This window comes from Papaver somniferum, chromosome 9, assembly GCF_003573695.1.
Source record: "Papaver somniferum cultivar HN1 chromosome 9, ASM357369v1, whole genome shotgun sequence".
NCBI lineage: Eukaryota > Viridiplantae > Streptophyta > Magnoliopsida > Ranunculales > Papaveraceae > Papaver > Papaver somniferum.
Genome location: NC_039366.1, coordinates 401,691 through 422,452, shown reverse-complemented (window position 1 = coordinate 422,452; position 20,762 = coordinate 401,691). Strand labels below are relative to the sequence as shown.

Below are 20,762 nucleotides of genomic sequence, written 5' to 3'. Positions count from 1 at the left end.
TCTTAATTTAAGAATAGAGAATTGTATAGGGTTTCATTTTAATTTCTTCTTAAGTTAGGGTTTTTGTGAATTGAATCAGAAAGTTGATTAGTAATGGGTAGAAAGAATCAGAAAGTTCACCCCATACAACCAAAAATTGGGGTTTTGCTTAAATGTATGGTTTAAATTAAATGTATGGTTTATCACATTGCAGACTTGCCTTTTGACAATGCGAGGAGGATCCAGTTCAACACCTACTGCCTCTGTTTCTTCTAATAAGCGGCCACCTCGACCTCCACCTAATGCAAGTTCAGATGGAGGTGCAAATTCAGCTGGAGGTGCAAGTGCTGCTAAAGATGCTAGTGTTGCTGGAGATGCTAGTGCAGATGGAGATGCAACTGAAGCTGTCATAAAAGTGACAGAAACACATAGCAATAAGCGTAAAACCCCTGAAGATGCAACTGAAACTTGAGTGACAGGTTCAGAAAAATTTGCCTGTCATTTTTGTGAGACTGACAGATATAAAAAATTTCAGTGGTTAACCAAAAACCGAATGGTTTTATACAAAACCGAGTTGGAACCGAACCGAGAAAAACCGAACTACCCAAATGGTTTCATTGGTTTTCATTATTGGAAACCGAGTAGTTCGGTTTCGGTTTAATTTTTTCAAAAAACCGATGAAAACCGAACCATGTGCAGCCCTATCATCCACTGTGCCATGCTTCAGTTTTTGTTAATAATAAGACTTATATTAAATTTATATACATACTACTTTATTTTCCTAGATTTTATGATTCCCACTAAAAATTAATGTCATTAATGTCATTTATAAGAATCCATCCGCTTTAAACATCAACCATGAATTTACGGTTCACGCTTCAACATACGCTTCGCTTCATAGAAATGAAAAATCGATTCACATTTCGCTTTACGCTTTAAAAACCTTGACAAAAAGAATTTATAAAGCAACATGAGAAGAAAAATATAGGAATCTGCCTGGTCCTAAGAGAAAAACTGTTGTTATGGAATCAACAAGGAAACTGTTTAGAAATGAAGGGAAATTTCACCAACAGAAATGAAACAATAATGAACTTAAAAATTATATCAGTAATAACAAGAATGCACTATAAGATAAATTAATAGCAGCAAATGTCTAAAAGAACTGAAAGTGGACTGAGTAGGGTACTTGAGAAACAAAAAACTGGAGTACAGAAGCTGTAAAGAGAACTTTTTAGACAGTAAGTAAGCAACAATGCACTGTAAAATAAATAGCAGAAAATGTCTAAAAGAACCGAGGTTGACTGGTCAGTAGGGTAATAGAGAACAAAAAAATGGAATGCAGAAGTTGTAAAGAGAAATGAAAAAGCGGGGTTCTAACAACACCACCCAATATTTCGCTTAGCAATCTGTATGGACTAACTCTGAAATACTTTGTTAGAGAATCAACTAGACAGTCAGGTTCAATCTAGATAAAAGTATCTCAAGGAGTTAATATCTCTTTCTTGATTTGATTTTTACTCAAGCTAAAAACAATAGCGAGTCATTATCAAATACAAGGAATACTTGGACGGTACCAAAGACCAATGTCCAAGGATCAATCAATATCAATCAACAACCAAAGATTGGATTTCCAATTGATGATCACGAACGTACAACCTGTATTATTTCAATTATATAACAAATATAGTGTGGAAAAGAAATAACAGACAGTACACCAAAAACCCAAATTTACCACCTTTATAGTCGTTGCTAACAATTTCAGCAACGTTTATGTAAGTTGCCCACACGGCGTCACAAATTGTTCGCAACTTCTACATACGTTGCTTTAATTAATTAGAGCAACGTATATAAGCGTTACTTTATTTATTTAAAGCAACGCTCGGTTAGTTTAAGCAACCTTTATATCCGTTGTAAAATATATATTAGAATTAGAAAAAAATTACAATATATATATATATATATATATATGTATTTTTCAAAATCCTGTTCATACATTATTGAAGCAAAATATTCTTGGTAGACACTTGCACACTCATACGACCATAGAAGAACAAATTTACATAACAAGGTTTGAAGCGTGTACAAGACATTACTATAATCACTTGATTGAAAAGTTCGACAAAGTTTATCAACAAAATTAAAACTTGACACTACAATTTAATTTTGATTCAGACCATACAGAATCAAAGAAAACTCTACAGAGTAATTACTTGGTACGCATTGGTTTTCTGGTGGTAAAGTTCAACATATGATGTTCTCCCCTAACAAACCACCTTTAATCGACTTCGAGAACATATATACTGCATTCATTTCAGAAAACGAAACACCAGCCAGACCCTTCCAAACATCCCATTAACAGACTAAACGTACATTTAGGATAACAGCAATTCAGAAAAGCCATCAATGAAACAACTAAGTGAAAGTGCACATTAACATCATTCTTGGTTAAATTTTATGAATCTTAGTCTGTTAGTTTGTCTTTTAGTCAAAATAATAACAACAACAAATTCATCAAAAAAGAAAAGAGGTGATAACAAACCTTTTTTAGCTCCATGCCAGATGCCCTGCCCACCTTCTCTGCTATGTCTTCTTTAAATCAATTCAACACATCAAGTTCATTCTTCTTTTATAATATCCCATCGAGACTACAAGAAGATGTGAAACAAAATCATGAGACACTTGCTAAGAGTAAACTACGAATATGAATCACAGAGCACATCATTTACAAGGGTGAACACTATGAGATCACAGTAACTTAGAACATGCCTAGAGCAAGCAGCCACTAGAATGACAGCTGACAAGAATACAGATTTTGATAGAGAGATCGATACCTGTTGGAGGGAGGAAGTTATCCACGAAGATGAAGATTGCTTTCTCTGCACTAAACTTGATCCTCTTTCGGATTACATAGACAAATTGCTCAACAGTCAAATCAGCTGGGACTAGATACCTGTATAATAATGAAAAATATTACACGAGCAAACACATCAGATACTGAAAGTTACTAAGTATTGCAGTTAAAAGAAACTCAATTTTATGAATTTGCAGTAAACAATGCAGTAAACAATACAGATGTGCAGCCGCGACTAAAGTAGAAGGTGGAAAATCAGAGCCAAACCAATGACCACTCACTTTTTCTTATCACTTCGCTCGGCTTTCTCCACAATCACCTGAAATAAAAAATGTGAATTTCTATATGCAAGCCAAATTGATATTCCATGGTTAACAAATGATAGTTTGTTAGGGGCATTGAATGAACCACGGACCAGAGATTTGAAAGCCCAAAACTTGACAGACAGCCAAAGACATTGGTCATGGAAATCAGACTACTTAGAAGCTAAAGCAGTGTAATTTTTAAAGCAAGAGATGATGCACACATTGAGTTCCAGTTCATATATCATATACGATCAGTCAACCAACAGAAATGCAAGCATTTAAAAGCAAGCTATCTGTTTTATGGAAACGAAAACTAAGATATCCTAACATGATAAATTATTTCCTATAAAAATGTTCAATACAAACCCGCACTGAATCATGGTAAAAGCACATGCTGATTACTTTCAGTTCTAGTTAACAACGTAAGACCCAAAACTGTAAACTCAAGTAGCAGTAAAGAAAGTGTAATTAACTCATCAAAACTTACTAGGTTCACTAATAATTAAGACACACACCGAAAATTCATGACAAAAGTTTAGGCTAGGAAGCACATCAAATGAACAAACAACTAATTTAAGACTTCAATACTCAATAATGTCTACATAGGCCTCACGGAATATAAGATTTGAATATTACATGACCGGGGGGAATTACATAAGGCTCATTATAAGGCAACAAATTCCCCCCGGAATCCAGACAAATTATTAAGCAAGTGAAAAGTGCAAGTAACATGTGCAAGCAAAGAACGCATAAAAGCTGTTGACTGTTGCATTCAACCAATGGAATAAGAAAATAAAAAAATGGTGATGGCAAAGTAAACACCAAATAAACGTGTCCTAACAGACGTTCTAGAGTCCACTGCTTCCATGAAACCCACCACTTAAAGAAATCTCCATGAAGTAAAGCTGTAATGAGCTTACACGTTTTCATTTCTAATCATGTAGTCATGAAACCCGCCACTCAAAGAAAAACACCATGAAGTAAGACTTTAATGAGCTTAAACGTTTTCATTTCTAAACATGTAGTTGCGAATCACAGGTGTTGCTCACTTGGCCTAAACTTCTCTAATCATTCTGAATTACTACTTCGTCCATCCCTGCAGAGGACTCTACGGATGCAAGCAAATCATTTATCATGTCTGCGTCCAGTAAACCCAATCTCAATGAAATCAGAGACCAGTAATATACAAGAAAATCCAAATATAAAGACAATCAAGGATAAAAATTAGCAGTATGTCTTCAGTGTAGGAATAAACCTGCGTGATTTTTTTGGGATCAGCTTCATTATTCTGGTCATGTTTGCTGCAGATTGAACCCGTCCATTGTATCACAGTTGATAGCATAAGAGCTATACAAGTGAAAATAACTCAAGCGCCCTGTCCCCAGATGATATCCAAATATTCAACAATACTCCTTCAAAAACGGCCAGATCAGTTAAGTTAAGTTACTATATCATGAATAGGTTCAAACACCAATTAACTCAAGCACATAAACAGAAAGTTGTGAATCATCTACACATAAGAAGTCAGATGCCATTAGCTTTAATTCGAAAAGAGCTCTGAACAAAGATTTTACCTTCCATGTAGTTCTGTCCTTGTTTCCTCCGTGAAAGAGTCTCACCGCAAGGTAAATTATTCCCATCACTTCTCTAACCTAAGAAAACATCAGGACAACATATCCAAATCAACGCCAGCAGCAACATTGATTCTAAAAAAATCCACAACAAGCAAGCAAAAATCACCAACCACAAATTTGAGTCAAATTCTCCACCAATTTCTACCTGCATCACCACCACCAGCATCCATTCTCATAACAGATCCAATTATTTCTCATCACAAACACCTTAACAAATGATGCACCACCACCAACTAAACACAAAATTCTGTTGCACTAATCACACCACCAACACCAACAGCCCACACCATCAAATCCAACCAACAACACCACACACAATCAGTTAAAACACCATAAAGATGAAATCAAATAAAACCCATGCTTTAAGGCTCCATCAAATACATCAAACAAAAAGAAATAATGCAAAATTTTTACAAAATCAAGCAAATAAGAGCAGAAACAAAATCAAGCAATGATAACAAAAAAGAAAAAGTAAAAAGATTACATGGTGAAGTCTTCTTCTTCTACTCTCATCTCTATCAAATATGAGATGAGGGTTCGCTTTGATTTCGGGAGAAAAATTAACGCGATCTAGGGTAAAAAAATTAGGGGATACTAAAGGATTATGGTTCTGATTCTGAGATAGGTGTTGATTCAAAGATGAGGTTAGATTAGTTTTTGATATCATACTTGATTCGATGATGAGATTTGCTTCCATATGCAGGATTCTACATCTCCCTCTCATACTGAAAACGAGCGAGCTAAAATCAGATGAGAGTTTGCTCTAAATCTCGGGTTAGAAAAGAGGGGTTTTCTTTTAGATATGATACATGGGTTTTGATTTTGAGATGAGGTTGGGATTAGTCTTTGATTGTGAGAGTTGAGGTTGGATCTGTGAGATTTTCAGAGTTGGGCGAGGAAGATAAGAAAACGGAAAAGGAAACGACTTTGGGGTGATGATATTCCTTTCTCAAATGATAAATAATAAAATAAAAATATTAATTCTAAAACCCTTGAAAATAATACAATTTAGATCAACCGCAGGATTGCAACCTATATCAACGGTGCACAAATTATTACTAAAAGGTAATTTATAAATGAAGCAACAGACACCAGAAATTTTGTTAACGAGGAAACCGCAAATGCAGAAAAATCTCGGGACCTAGTCCAGATTGAATACACACTGTATTAAGCCGTTACAGACACTAGCCTACTCCAAGCTAACTTCGGACTGGACTATAGTTGAATCCCTATCAATCTCCCACTGATACAAGGTACAGTTGTACTCCTACGCCTCTGATCCCAGCAGGATACTGCGCACTTGATTCCCTTAGATGATCTCACCCACAACCAAGAGTTGCTGTAACCCAAAATCACAGACTTGATAATAAACAGATCTGTCTCACACAAAAAAGTCTATCAAAGGATAAATCTGTCTCCCACAGATAAACCCTAGTTTTTGTTCCGTCTTAAGATATAAAATCAAGGTGAACAAGAACCAATTGATAATTCGGTCTTATATTCCTGAAGAACAGCCAAGATTAATCAATCACCTCTCTACAATCCTTCCTGACTACACAAGCGGATTGTCGAGGAATCACAAACAGTGAGACGAAGATGTTTGTGACTTCTTTATCTTGCCTATCGGAGAACTCTCACGATCTCAAGATAATCAATCCATTGTACTCGTACGATAGAAAATGCAAGATCATATCACACAACTACGATAAAAGTAGTATCGGTCTGGCTTCACAATCCCAATGAAGTCTTTAAGTCGTTAACCTGATTTTAGAGAAGAAAATCAAAGGTTAATAGAGATCGACTCTAGCGAGCGCACTAGTAGCACACAGACGTGTGGGGATTAGGTTTTCTCAATGCTAGATGCCTCCTTTATATAACCTTCAAATCAGGGTTTTCCTTAGGTACAAAGCAATCCTTATTCACCGTTAGATGAAAACCTGATATAGATTCAAGCTAATATTTCAAAACCGTTAGATCGAAAACTTAGCTTGTCACACACATTTGGGTAAACGTTTACTGGATTGTGAAAACCATGCCCAAACGTGTACGTTCATGTTGGTTCAACATAGTAACCCAAAAGGTCAACCATATGAGCATTTTATATTAACCTTGTTCTTCTTCACCATAACTAGTTCAATTGACTCAAATGAACAAGTTAGAGAGTTGTTCAATTCCTATGAGATCTTATGTAACTACACAAGACACAACTGAAACAAAGATGATTCGATTCGATTGAATCGGCTCATGAACATTATAGCCACGGTTTGCATAAAGCATTCCTTAGTAATTTAATGTTTCTTTTTCAAAGCACATCTTTAGATAATAACCTCTTAAGTTCACAAACAAGTTCGCGGACTTAAGTTAATCGGTTGAGTTTTCCAAACTCAGCAGAAATTCTCTGTTCGAGAACTTCCGCCAGTTCGCGGACTAAGTACACAAACGAGTTTTGGAAAATCCAGCAAAAACTCCGTCGAGAACTTCCGACAGTTCGTGGACTGAGTCTGCGGACTGGGTTCGCGGACTTGGCAAGCCAATTCCACAATCCTCCCGATTTCTCTTAATCAACAAAGTTTGAAAACTTCGGTTCAAGGAATACATGGTTATGTAATCTAAACTCTCATTTCAATCATTGAGACATTCTCAGAGGACGCTATGTAGCCGTTATTCACAGACCGATTCACGTCAGAGCAATTCTCAAAGTGATTAAAACTTTCATGACTTTCGTCACTAGGTGAAGATAAACTTGATCAAAGCGAAACGCTTTACCAACACACGATTTCGAGATAAAACATAAGCAATGAATGCTCAGCTCGAAATGTCAAGTGTGTATGATCTAGTCTATATAGCATACGACTTTTGTCTCATAAGAAGTAGGAGATAGAATAGATAGACTTTTGAGTGATAGATAAGTTCAAGTCTCCACATACCTTTTTGTTGATGAAGTTCCACGGTTCCTTGTATAGATATTCGTCGTTGTATGATGAATCGCCATGAAGTCCTTGAGCTTAACTACACTTTTCCTATCCTACTCCGAGACTTAGCTATGTAGGCTAGAAATCAAGACTCATAGCTTTTATCACTAACATTGACAAACATGCTTGAGATAGAAACGCATGCGAAGTTGACCGATCTATGCTCTAACAATCTCCCCCTTTGTCAATTTTAGTGACAAAACTATTAATACATATGGAATACAAAAAAGATAAACTTTAGTAGCTCCTATTCCATAGTCTAATCTTCAACGTCCCCTGAAATCTTCGTCCTTCCAAGTACTCCAATGATCCCTAAGGTTGTAAGTTTAGCATCACCGTTGTTGAAGATCCGTAGCTATAACAATGAAAGAAATCGAGATTCTCGTTCATTATTATACAGTGTCATAGTATTATTATGTAACATCAAAGTCCAATTGTATCACGACTTCAACAATAATATTATGGTGATATGTATCACTCCTCCTTAGTCAATACTCCATCTCGATCATCGAAACCACTCCCCCTTACACAGTGATCCGAAAACCATATGTATTTGTAGTGTGAACTACAATATTTCTCCCCCTTTTTGTCAATAAAATTGGAAAAGGTACAAGAACGTGATCATAATGAAATTTCCACAAGAGACATTTCATAGACTAAAAGAAAAAATACATACCAACTTAATTTAGATGCAATCATAAAGCCGAAGCTAAATGCATTAATCAAGGAGTTTTAAGATACAAGATAACCCATATAAAATTCCACAGCCGCACTCCCCACAAGATATTACCATTAAGCAGAAGTTCAAAAGAACTCTCCCCCATTTGATGTCATTCCTGAAAGAACAACAAGAGCGACCTTAATTTCGAAAGAAAAGAAAGATTTTTTATTGGATACCCAAAACCATGAGAATGATTTTCTATATCCAAAACTCAACCAAATTAACGACAAGTAAACCCATGATTAATTTAATTGGAATACGCAACTAAATCAAATCACAAAAGTGATCAATTTAATTGAAGGTGCTCAACATAAGTAAACTTACGAAGCTACGACTAAGGTAATCATACGGAGACGACTAACTTAATCGTTCACATATTCAACATAAGGAAAACCTTACGGAATATGTGACTATATTAACCGATAGAACATGATTAGTATAGCCATTCATATACTCAACACAAGAATTTGTGGAATATATGAAAACTCAATTAGACTAATTACAAGAGAACCTATAATTAATCCAATTGTAATACCAATAACCAAACTAATCACCGAAGTAATCAGTTCAATTATTTTTGGGCTCAATATAAGAAAACTTATGGAACCCCGACTAAGTCCATCATAGAAAATGACAACCTTAACCGTACATGTACTCAACATAACAAAGAAAACTTATGGAGTACAAACTAAATAACCAAACTAGTTGATCAATTTAGTTCCTAATGCTCAACATATAGCATCTTATGGAACAACCAACAAGCCAATAAGAAAAATCGACTTAGTTGTATCGTGCTCAACATTAGACACACAGTGGAGCCTTCACGGTAGAACATAATAAAATGGATCAATGAAGATCAATACCGTGGATAACATACAAGGATCTATTTTATTTTCCATCATAACGATATAATAGACTTTATCCCTGTCAAACAAAAGATTTTATCCTATTTTCCATCAAATACATGATTGTATAGGCATAACTTTTGTAATTTTCAAAAGTCCATTCGTTCTTTCATCAATACGAATACTAATTCATGAACGACTTTACTTTTGACCGCAATATGGGACCTTCAAGTTCACGGACGCAAAAAAAAAACCCAAAAAAATATTGCAATATATCAAACCATTAAAATACTGCAATAACATCATCATCCAAATATTTTTTAGAATTTAATACCAATAAACCTAAAAAATAACAAAAAAAGATGAAAATAAAAAATAGCTATGTGTAGTCACAATCATCGCTATTCAAAGCACTAGTTATTCTTCCAACTAATCCAAAAAGAAGACATACTAGGCATCTAAAAAGACAAGCTAGAGAGAATCAGACTCCATCGTTTCCTGACAGCGAATAGGGATATGGGCAGTACAGGATCCTCACAAGACATGGAGTCTTCGAGATTGTGAACGAAAGCTTTTTCTGCTTCATTAGAGAGATGATTCTCTTTGCGAAGATCTTTGATTTGAGATTTTATGAGACCAAGGTTAGACACAACCTTTTCCAACTCAGTTTTCACCTTATCAAGACCTTTTAGAGTATCAACAAGCTGTTGTTTTGCTTCCCCAAAGTACTTAAGAAAGTCATGAACAACTTCAGCAGAGATCATATCATCCTTATCAACATCTTCATGAGAATAAGCAAAGAAACATGAAGCGTTGGGATGATCTTCATCTACAAGTGTTCTCTTCCTCCTGGAATCAACCTCAACACTTTTGTGAAGCCACCATATCAAGAAGAGGAGGAAGATATTCTTTGAAAATCCAAAAACCACCAGAAGTACACGAGCGTGACTTGTAACCCTAAGAGGTTGGATATTTTATCCTTGGGGACAACAATTTAGGGTTTCACAAAAAACTGTTGACTCGAGCCAGAATGGAATCCGTTCGAGTAAAACAAATACCCAAGAAATAAAGTCCTTCAACATTTGAAAACAAGACCTAAAATTTTTTTTTAAGACAATATGCAACATCTTATTTTGACTTAACCAATACTTGATCTTAGCGGATCTGTCAACACAAGTTTAGCTATGGACGATAAGAAAATAGCTTAACTTAACAGATGCAAGCAACAAGTATACTTGTTTTTAACACAACTTACTCAACAGGATTTTATATGAGTAATTTCTCGAACCTTGTGATTAATTAACACAAGTACGAGCCACAGGCTCATTACGAGGTTCATGTCTTTGGTTAAGTTTGTTTTTCCTCTTAGTCTTAGAGAGGGATCCTGTTTGACATGAAAAATTGTCATAAAATTTACTGTCATCAAAGTAAGAGACAAAGTTAGAGTTCTTACCAGAAGTGCCTTGACATGAGGAGGAAGATAATCTTTTGAAAAGCTCTTTGTATCTTACAATTATCTCTTTAATGTCTTTTCTCGTCTTATCAATTTTCCTTTCTTTTGGGATGACTTTCTCAACAGGAACAATGTTGCTTTTAGAGACAAAGCATTGAACTCCCTTTGGACGATGTTTATTAAGACGTCTATTCTTCCCTTGAACATTGGAGGAACTCTCTGTACTGAATTTCCTGGTAGCATACACATGATAGGTACGAAAACCAATTGGCTCAATCATACGGATGTCAGTCACACCTTTGAGAATCGAATCCAGGGTGTGTTGAAGTTGAACTAAGGAGTCTTTATTCAACTTGGAGTTTCTATTTTGTCTAACAGAACTTCACAGACAAGACATACCTTTTGATCGATCATTGGAATGATTGGATGATGTAGTCTTAATATCATCGTCAGAAGAGTTGTCTCTTTTACAGAATGTCCCAAGTTCATGATTGGAAGAAACATTAGGAACATCTGTATTTGCTTCTGAATGTAAAGCATCAGAAGTTCTTGGTACATTAGATTGCTTTGAACATCCCTGAATGGAGAGTTTATTCAAGCGACGTTCAATATCCAAGGCATCCTTTTCGAGGCTGGCCTCAAGAGTCAAGCATGAAGACTGATCTTCAGTGTTACCATGGACTTTGCAATTTCTTACAATACCAAGAAGAACATTGACATGGTGTCTTAACTGGTTCACTCTAACAACTTGAACTCTAACAAGATTTAAAATCAATTTACTCTCTTCAGATGTATCCCATTCATTAGAAGAGAAGGTCTCTTTCGAAGGGTAATCATGAATACTCATGCCATTGTGCCTGTCTCGTTGAACCGAAAGGTTTCTCTATATTCGAGATCGAACTTTTCTCTTTAATAGATTTAGACGAGAGAGAATCTTTATTACTGGTGACGCGTTTATCAGAGATAGTACTCTTGTCCATAGAGTCATATCGCTACAAACACAGACTGATGAGGTCTTAGACGTGTTTTCCTGCTCTGATACCAATTGAAAAAGTGGGGGTCTAACAACACCACCCAATATTTCTCTTAGCAATCTGTATGGACTAACTCCGAATACTTTGCTTGAGAATCAACTAGACAGTCAGACTCAATCTAGATAAAAGTATCTCAAGGAGTTAATATCTCTCTCTTAATTTGATTTTTACTCAAGCTAAAAATAATAGCAAGTCATTATCAAATACATGGAATACTTGGAAGGTACCAAAGACCAATGTCCAAGGATCAATCAACAACCAAAGGTTGGATTTCCAATTGACGATCACGAACGCACAACCTGTATTATTTCAATTATATAACAAATATAATGCGGAAAAGAAATAACACAGACACCAGAAATTTTGTTAACGAGGAAACCACAAATGCAGAAGAACCCCGAAACCTAGTCCAGACTGAATACACACTGTATTAAGCCGCTACAGTGATGAGTGCTAAAAAGTGCATATTTCTATATATTTTTCTTGGCATTTAACTCATCTTTTGTGCATTAATTCTACATTTTATCCCATATTCTGTGTTTTCGTTGTTTTCAAGAATAAATACTTTTCTTAATTAATTTTGCATTTTTAGGTACTAAATAAAGCCTGGTTAACTCACGGAGCGAAAAGAGCAAAGGAACGGCAAAGACTCTCGCTAGGAGGAAGCGAAGAATGATGTTTGCAAGAGCCGGATCAACTAGAAGTGGGCTTGAAGAGGAAGAATTGTTCTCAAAGAAGATATGGGCTTGGCATACCCAAGACCCAAAACCCTTAACCAAATCCATTTCCATTATCCATACCCATTTCCATGAGAGCCGTCAGATTGGATCCATCTCATCATCCAACGGTCGCCTCATCATTGTTCATCAAAATCCGAAGCTCCTGTCAAACACTATAGTACCTAACTCCATCTGAAGCCGTCCTTTTTGTTGCATTTCCTCATCCTACGGTCTCTCCAATATCTTCCCATCTCACCGTTGGATCCACCTACCATCTTCACATCCGACGCGTTTCCTCGCAAATCATCACCCTTTGCCACACCCGCTCAACACCCTAACTTCCAAACCCATCGACCTCAAGCCAAACACCCCCTTCTCCCCAAACTGTCGACCTCTTATTCTCTTCCCCAAACTTCTTCTCTTCCATCACCTGCAACCCCTTCACCACCACCATGCCCTGCCACTCCGTGCGAACCACCTTCTTCCCCGACCATCACAGAGACGCTGTCTCAACCACCATCGCCTCCCCTACCTCAAACCCATCTCCCTAGCCTAGTTATTTTCCCCATCTCACAACCACTGAAACCCTAGGTTTTGGGGTGAGTAAAATAACTCGAACTAGGGAACAATTAGAGCAGCATAGGCGTCAATTGAAGGCAAAGAAGGACCAGAAGAGGCAGAGAAGAAATGGGTCGACCGTTTTGAGTGATTTTTCACATCAAATTAGGTAAATATATAACCCTAATTTTGAGAATTTGGAGGAAAACATTGTAAACCCTAATTTTGATTTCTGGGTATAAATAGAAGGTATGGGTGTGTGTTGTAACCATCTCTGGACTAGCCAGTAGACATTTGAAGAAATTTTCATTACAATTTCAAATTCAGTCCCTTTATCACAGTTGATTTTTGAATGTTGTGTGTTGTGTTTGAATTATCTTGTATGATGAATGCTTGTGTATGTAATATGTTGAGCATGAGCTAAGTAGCATTAAGCTAAGGCTCAGTTGAAGCCTTATGCACTGTCAAATGACAAGTTGCTAGGATAGTTAACTCCTTGCCCTGTTTTGCTTGAGCATTTGGAAGAAACTACTGCTCATAGTGCCTGTGATTGACTGTTCTGTCAAAAGACAGTCAATACTAGGGGCAAACTAATGAGCAAGTTAGTTCTCTTCCATTTCTAGATGTATGCATAGGATATTCAACTCAACCTAGAAATATGTTGTTTGATTAGGACACAAGGTGGATTCCAAGCCTTGGCTTAACCACAAATCCTTTTGCAATCACTTATAATTTCAGTTCTATTTTGTTCCCTGCTAAATTTACTTTCCTTCACTGTTTTTCTTGCATTTTGAAGCTGTTGTGCACTGAAATCAGTGCACAAACTCCCCCTGCCCTTGGCTTACAGCCTTGGTTCCCTGCTGTTTTTATTTTATATCCTCTGCCATTAATCTTTGCTGTTTTTCCATCTTGTGTTAACTGCTTTGCTTTGTTAACTGTTTTGGTTCTTTGCATCTGCCATATTACCTTGCCTTGCTCACTGCCATAGTGCTTTGCACCCATTGATAGCTTAGGATAATTTCTTGTATGCTCCCACTCCCTGTGGACTGATCCCATTCTTACTTCCTATACTAAAACTTGACCTTGTATACTTGCGATTCTTTTGTGTGTCGTTCCCAATCACACCATACAGACACTAGCCTACTCCAAGCTAACTTCGGACTGGACTATAGTTGAACCCCCTTATCAATCTCCCACTGATACAAGGTACAGTTGTATTCCTACGCCTCTGATCCCAGCAAGATACTGCGCACTTGATTCCCTTAGCTGATCTCACCCACAACCAAGAGTTGTTGTAACCCAAAATAACAGACTTGATAATAACCAGATCTGTCTCACACAGAAAAGTCTATCAAAGGATAAATCTGTCTCCCACAGATAAACCCTAGGTTTTGTTCCATCTTAAGATATAAAATCAAGGTGAACAGGAACCAATTGATAATTCGGTCTTATATTGCCGAAGAACAGCCTAGATTAATCAATCACCTCTCTACAATCCTTCCTGACTACACGAGCGGATTATCGAGGAATCACAAACAGTGAGACGAAGATGTTTGTGACTTCTTTATCTTGCCTATCGGAGAACTCTCACGATCTCAATCCAATCAATCGATTGTACTCAAACGATAGAAGATGCAAGATCAGATCACACAACTACGATAAAAGTAGTATCGGTCTGGCTTCACAATCCCAATGAATTCTTTAAGTCGTTAACCTGATTTTAGAGAAGCAAATCAAAGGTTAATGGAGATCGACTCTAGCAAGCGCACTAGTAGCACACAGACGTGTGGGGATTAGGTTTGCTCAATGTTAGATGTCTCCTTTATATAGCCTTCAAATCAGGGTTTTACCTTAGGTACAAAGCAAGTCTTATTCACCGTTAGATGAAAACCTGATTTAGATTCAAGCTAATATTTTTCAACCGTTAGATCGAAAACTTAGCTTGTCACACACACTTGGGTAAATGTTTACTGGGTTCGTGAAACCATGCCCAAACGTGTACGTTCATGTTGGTTCAACATAGTAACCCAAAAGGTCAACCATATGAGCATTTCATATTAACCTTGTTCTTATTCACCATAACTAGTTCAATTGACCCAAATGAACTAGTTAGAGAGTTGTTCAATTGCTATAAGATCTTATGTAACTACACAAGACACAATTGAAACAAAGATGATTCGATTCGATTGAATCGGCTCATTACATTATAGCCACGGTTTGCCTAAAGGATTCCTTAGTAATTTAATATTTCTTGTTCAGAGCACATCTTTAGATCATAACCTCTTAAGTTCACAAACAAGTTCGCGGACTTATGTTAATCGGTTGAGTTTTCCAAACTCAGCAGAAATTGTCGGTTCGAGAACTTCCGCCAGTTCGCCGACTGAGTTCGTGGACTAAGCACACAAATGAGTTTTGGAAAATCCAGCAGAAATTCTCCGTCGAGAACTTCCGACAGTTCGCGGACTTGGCAAGCCAATTCCACAATCCTCCCGATTTCTCTTGATCAACAAAGTTCGAAAACTTCGGTTCAAGGAATACATGGTTATGTAATCTAAACTCTCCTTTCAATCATTCAGACATTCTTAGAGGACGCTATGTAGCTTTTATTCACAGACCGATTTACATCAGAGCAATTCTCAAAGTGATTGAAACTTCATGACTTTCATCACTAGGTGAAGATAAACTTGATCAAAGAGAAACACTTTACCAACACACGATTTCGAGATAAAAGATAAGCAATGAATGCTCAGCTCGAAATGTCAACTGTGTATGATCTAGTCTATATAACATACGACTTTTGTCTCATAAGAAGTAGGAGAGAGAATAGATAGACTTTTGAGTGATAGATAAGTTCAAGTCTCCACATACCTTTTTGTTGATGAAGTTCCACGGTTCCTTGTATAGATCTTCGTCTTTGTATGATGAATCGCCATGAAGTCCTTGAGCTTAACTACACTTTTCCTATCCTACTCTGAGACTTAGCTATGTAGGCTAGAAATCAAGACTCATACTTTTGATCACTAACATTGACAAACATGCTTGAGATAACAACGCATGCGAGGTTGACCGAGCTATGCTCTAACAAGAAAGAAGAACAAGAACTGGAAATTGGAATTGGAACTACGTACAAAAATATTACAACAAAAGAACCGAATTAGGAATTTTACATGAACTTAAGAAAGATAACAAGATCATATTAGGGGAATTAGAAATAGAGACAGGATAACTACAAATACCAACAAGTTAAAAAAAGAAATACAATACGACAGTTCTAATAGAAAGAAAATAATAAAACTAGAACATATAGGATAACAAACAAATTCAAGCAAATAAATAGTCAAAATAGGGAAGCTATAGGCTCTGATGGTTGTTTGCACAATAAAAACACATAAGTATTTATGCATTTTGGGGTCATGATGACAAACTATCATTATCTGTGTATTTCTTGCCCTTTGATCTAGAATCTTTGTCAGCAAGGTTGGTATTTGAAGCTTCACCCTTGAACTATCGATGAGTATAAGCATTAACGTTGATTTGATTCTCTATGACATGAATATCCCTTATAACTTAAAGAATCTAACTGGATGGAGGAAAATTCAGGTCTATTTCAGCGAGTCTTGGTTTTTTGGTTGCTGGTAGTGGCAAATACCAGTGGAAGAAAGATTGCATTATGCTCCAATTTCTTAGATAGGTTGTGCTATAAGATAGTAGTTGTTGAGAAGAACTAGCTTCACTACATAAACTAGTCTCAAAATTAAAAATTTGACTAGGCCTATCTCTTTTATGAACCACTTTCCACATATACGTATAAGAATGAAAACCCATATATATTGGTATAAAATGGAGGTGCGACAATATTAAGAATACTCGAAAAAACTATTTCAGTAGCGCAATGAGATGGAAATTTAACATTATCTTAGCTAGCAATCTTAGCATCAAAGTGTTTTGGATAGTAAGTGCAAGTCACCTCAGGTACTGCTTGCTATGAAACTGAACTGGCTAAGTTTTCCTCTAAGAACTGCATGTCTTGCTGCTCAATCTGCTGCATCATGTCAGGTTGTTGTTGCTGCTCATCAATTTGTTGCATATAAGCTATTATGGCATCAATTGCTACTTGTTTCTCTTCAGTTTGATGTTGGGTTATTTCGAACTTTTCATAATTCTGCAGCTTATGTCTAATGATATTACAAAAACCACATAAAATTGTTGTGGAAGTAGTGGAACTAAAAAGTAACTTCATTGGTAAATCCCATCTCATTTCCTACCACAACACTGAATCTCAGCCTTTGTTTACTTGCTCTTACAGTTATGGAGTAATTCCATTACCTTTTCTGACTGGATAGGATAAGGATGAAATATCTCCCATGCAAGCAACAAGGGCTGTTCATGGTCGGTTTTGGCTCGGTTTCTGGCAAAACCAAAACCGAAACCAATACAATTGGTTTATAATTTTCCAAACCAAAACCGAGCCATTAACCATTGGTTTCGGTTTAGTTTTACCAATTAGTTTCGATTTTATTCGCTCGGTTTCGAAAAACCGATTATGACACTTCAGTAACAAAATTACAAAAAAAAGTATTTAAGAGAAAAAAATTACATTAGAACAATAAAACATTACATTAGAACCCTAGAAATTTTGTTGTTGGTTGAGTTGAATTGGAAATTAGGACTAAAATTACATTAGAACAATAAAACATTACATTCCTGTGGCGGCATCGACCAAATGATCCAAATCTCCACCAAAAACCTAGTCATTCATGAAATCTGAACAAAATTGCAGAAACCCAATACAATACCACACGTATCTACTTTTTTTGTGTACCACCAAGATTGGTTCCATTATCAGACCACCCCAGAAGCTTCAATTCTTTCTCCATTCATCAACTGTTCAAATCCCTAACTCAATATCATCCCAGTTGTTCTCGACAAGCATCAACACCCATCCATTTCTTCTCTGAGTAGCAGTAGCAACTCTCATCAGCAAACCCCATTTCATCTCAGACCAGAGTCAAACCCTAACTTCCATAACCATCACAGATTCTTCTTGATTTCTTTATTTTCTTGCTCTTAAACGTAATTTCGATAGGAACCCCTATCTCCTTTGGTCGTTACTAACCCTAATTTCTCATGAATCTTCCTTGCTGACCAGTTCACTATCATCAACAGACAATTTCATAGATCTACATTAAGAACAACAGATTTAAGAGAATCAAAAACCTAAAACTAATTAAAACATAACAAAGGTAATAAGTTTAAGTAAGAAAGATGGAGTCGTTGAGCTAGATTCGGAGAAGAAAAAAAAACATAAGAAAAAAGAGCGATGGGGAGGCGTTAAATTGAGAGGAAGAAAGAGAAAGAAAAGAAAAAATAAAAAAAAACGATTAGGGTTCTCTTCATATACTGTAATCAATGATTAGAGCTAATACTTATAAATCTATGGTGGAAAATAAGAGAGAAGATAATCGGTTTACCATTGGTTATTGGTTCGATTTTTATATCAAACCAAAACCGAACCGTTAATTTAGATTTCCATCTTTTCTAAACCAAAACCAACTATTATCAAATGGTTCGGTTCGGTTTTTGTCTAATTGGCTCGGTTCGGTCTGGTTCTAGCAGAAAACCGAAACCATGTTCACCCCTACAAGCAATATATATTCTAATGTTATCACTACGGACTTGCTCTGGAGTCAATTTATGAACTGTGATGAAAAACATTTCTTCTGTTGGATTCCATGTTGTAAAATTCTCGGTTCTCTCCCATTTTTTTGATACAAAATAAGCCACCATTAACTACTCTGGTAGCAATGGCCAGGAAGCTATGCATCTCATATTCTCTTTCAAATCTGACCAAGTATACCCAATCACCAACCATTTTAACAGATAATCCACCTTGAATCTTCCATTGAAAAATAAATGCATTTTCTGACATTCCAGCAGTTTCTAGCAGCTGGTTCAGCAAATCTACCTAATAGACAACTGTCCAAAGATTTTCATTATTATGATATCTAGATGAAATAACTTCACTGAGGTTGATCATTGTCTTCCATTACTCAGATTCAATGATATTTGTAATTGATTTTTTAACTTGGAAACATCACCATGCCAAACAACATACGTGGTGATACACACACTCAACTGGAAAGCTACTTAAAACGGTTTTGAGAATTGTTAGTTGCAAATGAGTATATGTAGTGATTTTATCAGATGAGTGAAAGCATAACAGGCGTAAGGACTTCATCATCTTACAATTCTTACATTAAAAAAAAGTTTGAGAAGAGAGATTAGGTTCATAGAAATTTTAAAATTGGAAATCGAACAAAGAAATTGGTATTACAGACCACAGATACATGATTCAATTGGGTGAAGATTAGGTTTCAAGAGAAAATCTTCCAGGTGTATGAAACTGTAAGAATTTTCCACGAACGACAAGGGAGAAATTAAGAATCAAAGAGGTTTATCAAGCAAATCTATCAGATCCGACGTGCTTTTACGAATCAAGCTCGAGGAGATTAATTGTAATCATTGCCTGACAAATTAGGATGAAAATCAGACTCAAGCGTGTGCTAATAAGATTTCTGCAGAAGATTTCCAGACTTCCGCTACCACTTTCTTTGCTTCAAATATAAAATTGACCTCGACCATATTGTTACATGACCTGGATTTAGCATAAATACTTGTGTTTTATGTATTTCAATCCCGTCAAAGCCTATGAACGTCCGGCCGATTAGCCGCTCATGGCAGAGGAGAAACCGGAAGAAGAGGAAAAAAAATACTCGGAAGGAAAACTGGCGTGGGAAAACAAAATGGGGGTTTTGTACCAAGATATGCTACTCTCTGTTTTGAGTACCTTATGACATTCATACACATTACACAGGTCTCCAGGTAGTTCAACCTGTAATCAATGAAATCTCTTTCTCCGTTATAAAGCATAGTTTGGACAACTTAGGCAAGATAAAGAACGGTCAGGATTCATTCTTGGCAAAGCTAAATCCATGGCTCTGGTTGTTCACATCATTATTGAATCATTAATTTTTTATAATAAATACTTTATTAATCTCTTATCGTAAATGTCTTATAATTATCTTAATAAATATACTTTCATTAGATAAATAATAAATTTGTTAATAAAGAATCATAATAACTTTTAAAATTCTTTTCAACCCATTACATTTTTCTAAATATATTTTTATTAAATAATCTTATAATTATCTTAATAAATATACTTTAATTAGATAAATAATAAATTTTTTAATAAAGAATCATAATAACTTTTAAAATTCTTTTCAACCCATTACATTTTTCTAAATATATTTTTATTAAATAAATAATAAATTTATTAATAATCACATACAAAGAAATTAGGGATGACCCAGGTGGTGTTTGAGATTGGAGATGCATGCAGCCGGTGACGACAGTGATGGTGGTGGAAAAGGTAGTGGTAATTATTGGTTTTGTTGGTGGGTAGCCATATGAAATGGATCACATTTAGAAAATCAATGTCGTAGACTGTCTGAGAGTTTTCAAGAATTGGAGATATATCTTTTCTAAGTCGAATGGGTTTCCATCTGAAATGTCTCAACGTTTTATGATATAGTGGCTTAGATAAATGAATTAGTATTTATTTGTGTTATTCAAATATAAGAACATATGATGTAATATGTACTGTAGAGTCCATTCAGAGTTTTAATCTT

The 20,762-nt window shown here is 36.0% G+C and overlaps 1 protein-coding gene across 9 annotated transcripts; it reads right to left on the bottom strand.

Moving 5' to 3' along the window:
- Window positions 1-789: 789 nt before the first annotated feature.
- Window positions 790-5,702, bottom strand: LOC113310966 (autophagy-related protein 8C-like). Of its 9 annotated transcripts, XR_003341484.1 has the most exons (9): window positions 5,254-5,702; window positions 4,880-5,024; window positions 4,710-4,787; window positions 4,391-4,547; window positions 3,958-4,273; window positions 3,112-3,149; window positions 2,811-2,929; window positions 2,519-2,624; window positions 2,019-2,279 (listed from the first exon to the last, which is right to left on the bottom strand). XR_003341484.1 is itself a non-coding variant. In XM_026559793.1 (4 exons), exons 1-4 carry the CDS (start codon window positions 4,063-4,065, stop codon window positions 2,581-2,583), a joined length of 309 nt encoding a protein of 102 aa, XP_026415578.1. In that variant the 5' UTR covers window positions 4,066-4,384; the 3' UTR covers window positions 2,019-2,580. The 9 variants fall into 9 exon arrangements, 1 of the variants encoding a protein (XP_026415578.1); XR_003341481.1 differs by lacking the exons at window positions 2,019-2,279; window positions 3,958-4,273 and adding an exon at window positions 790-922; XR_003341482.1 differs by having other exon boundaries at window positions 2,019-2,624.
- Between the last annotated feature and the right edge of the window lie 15,060 nt (window positions 5,703-20,762).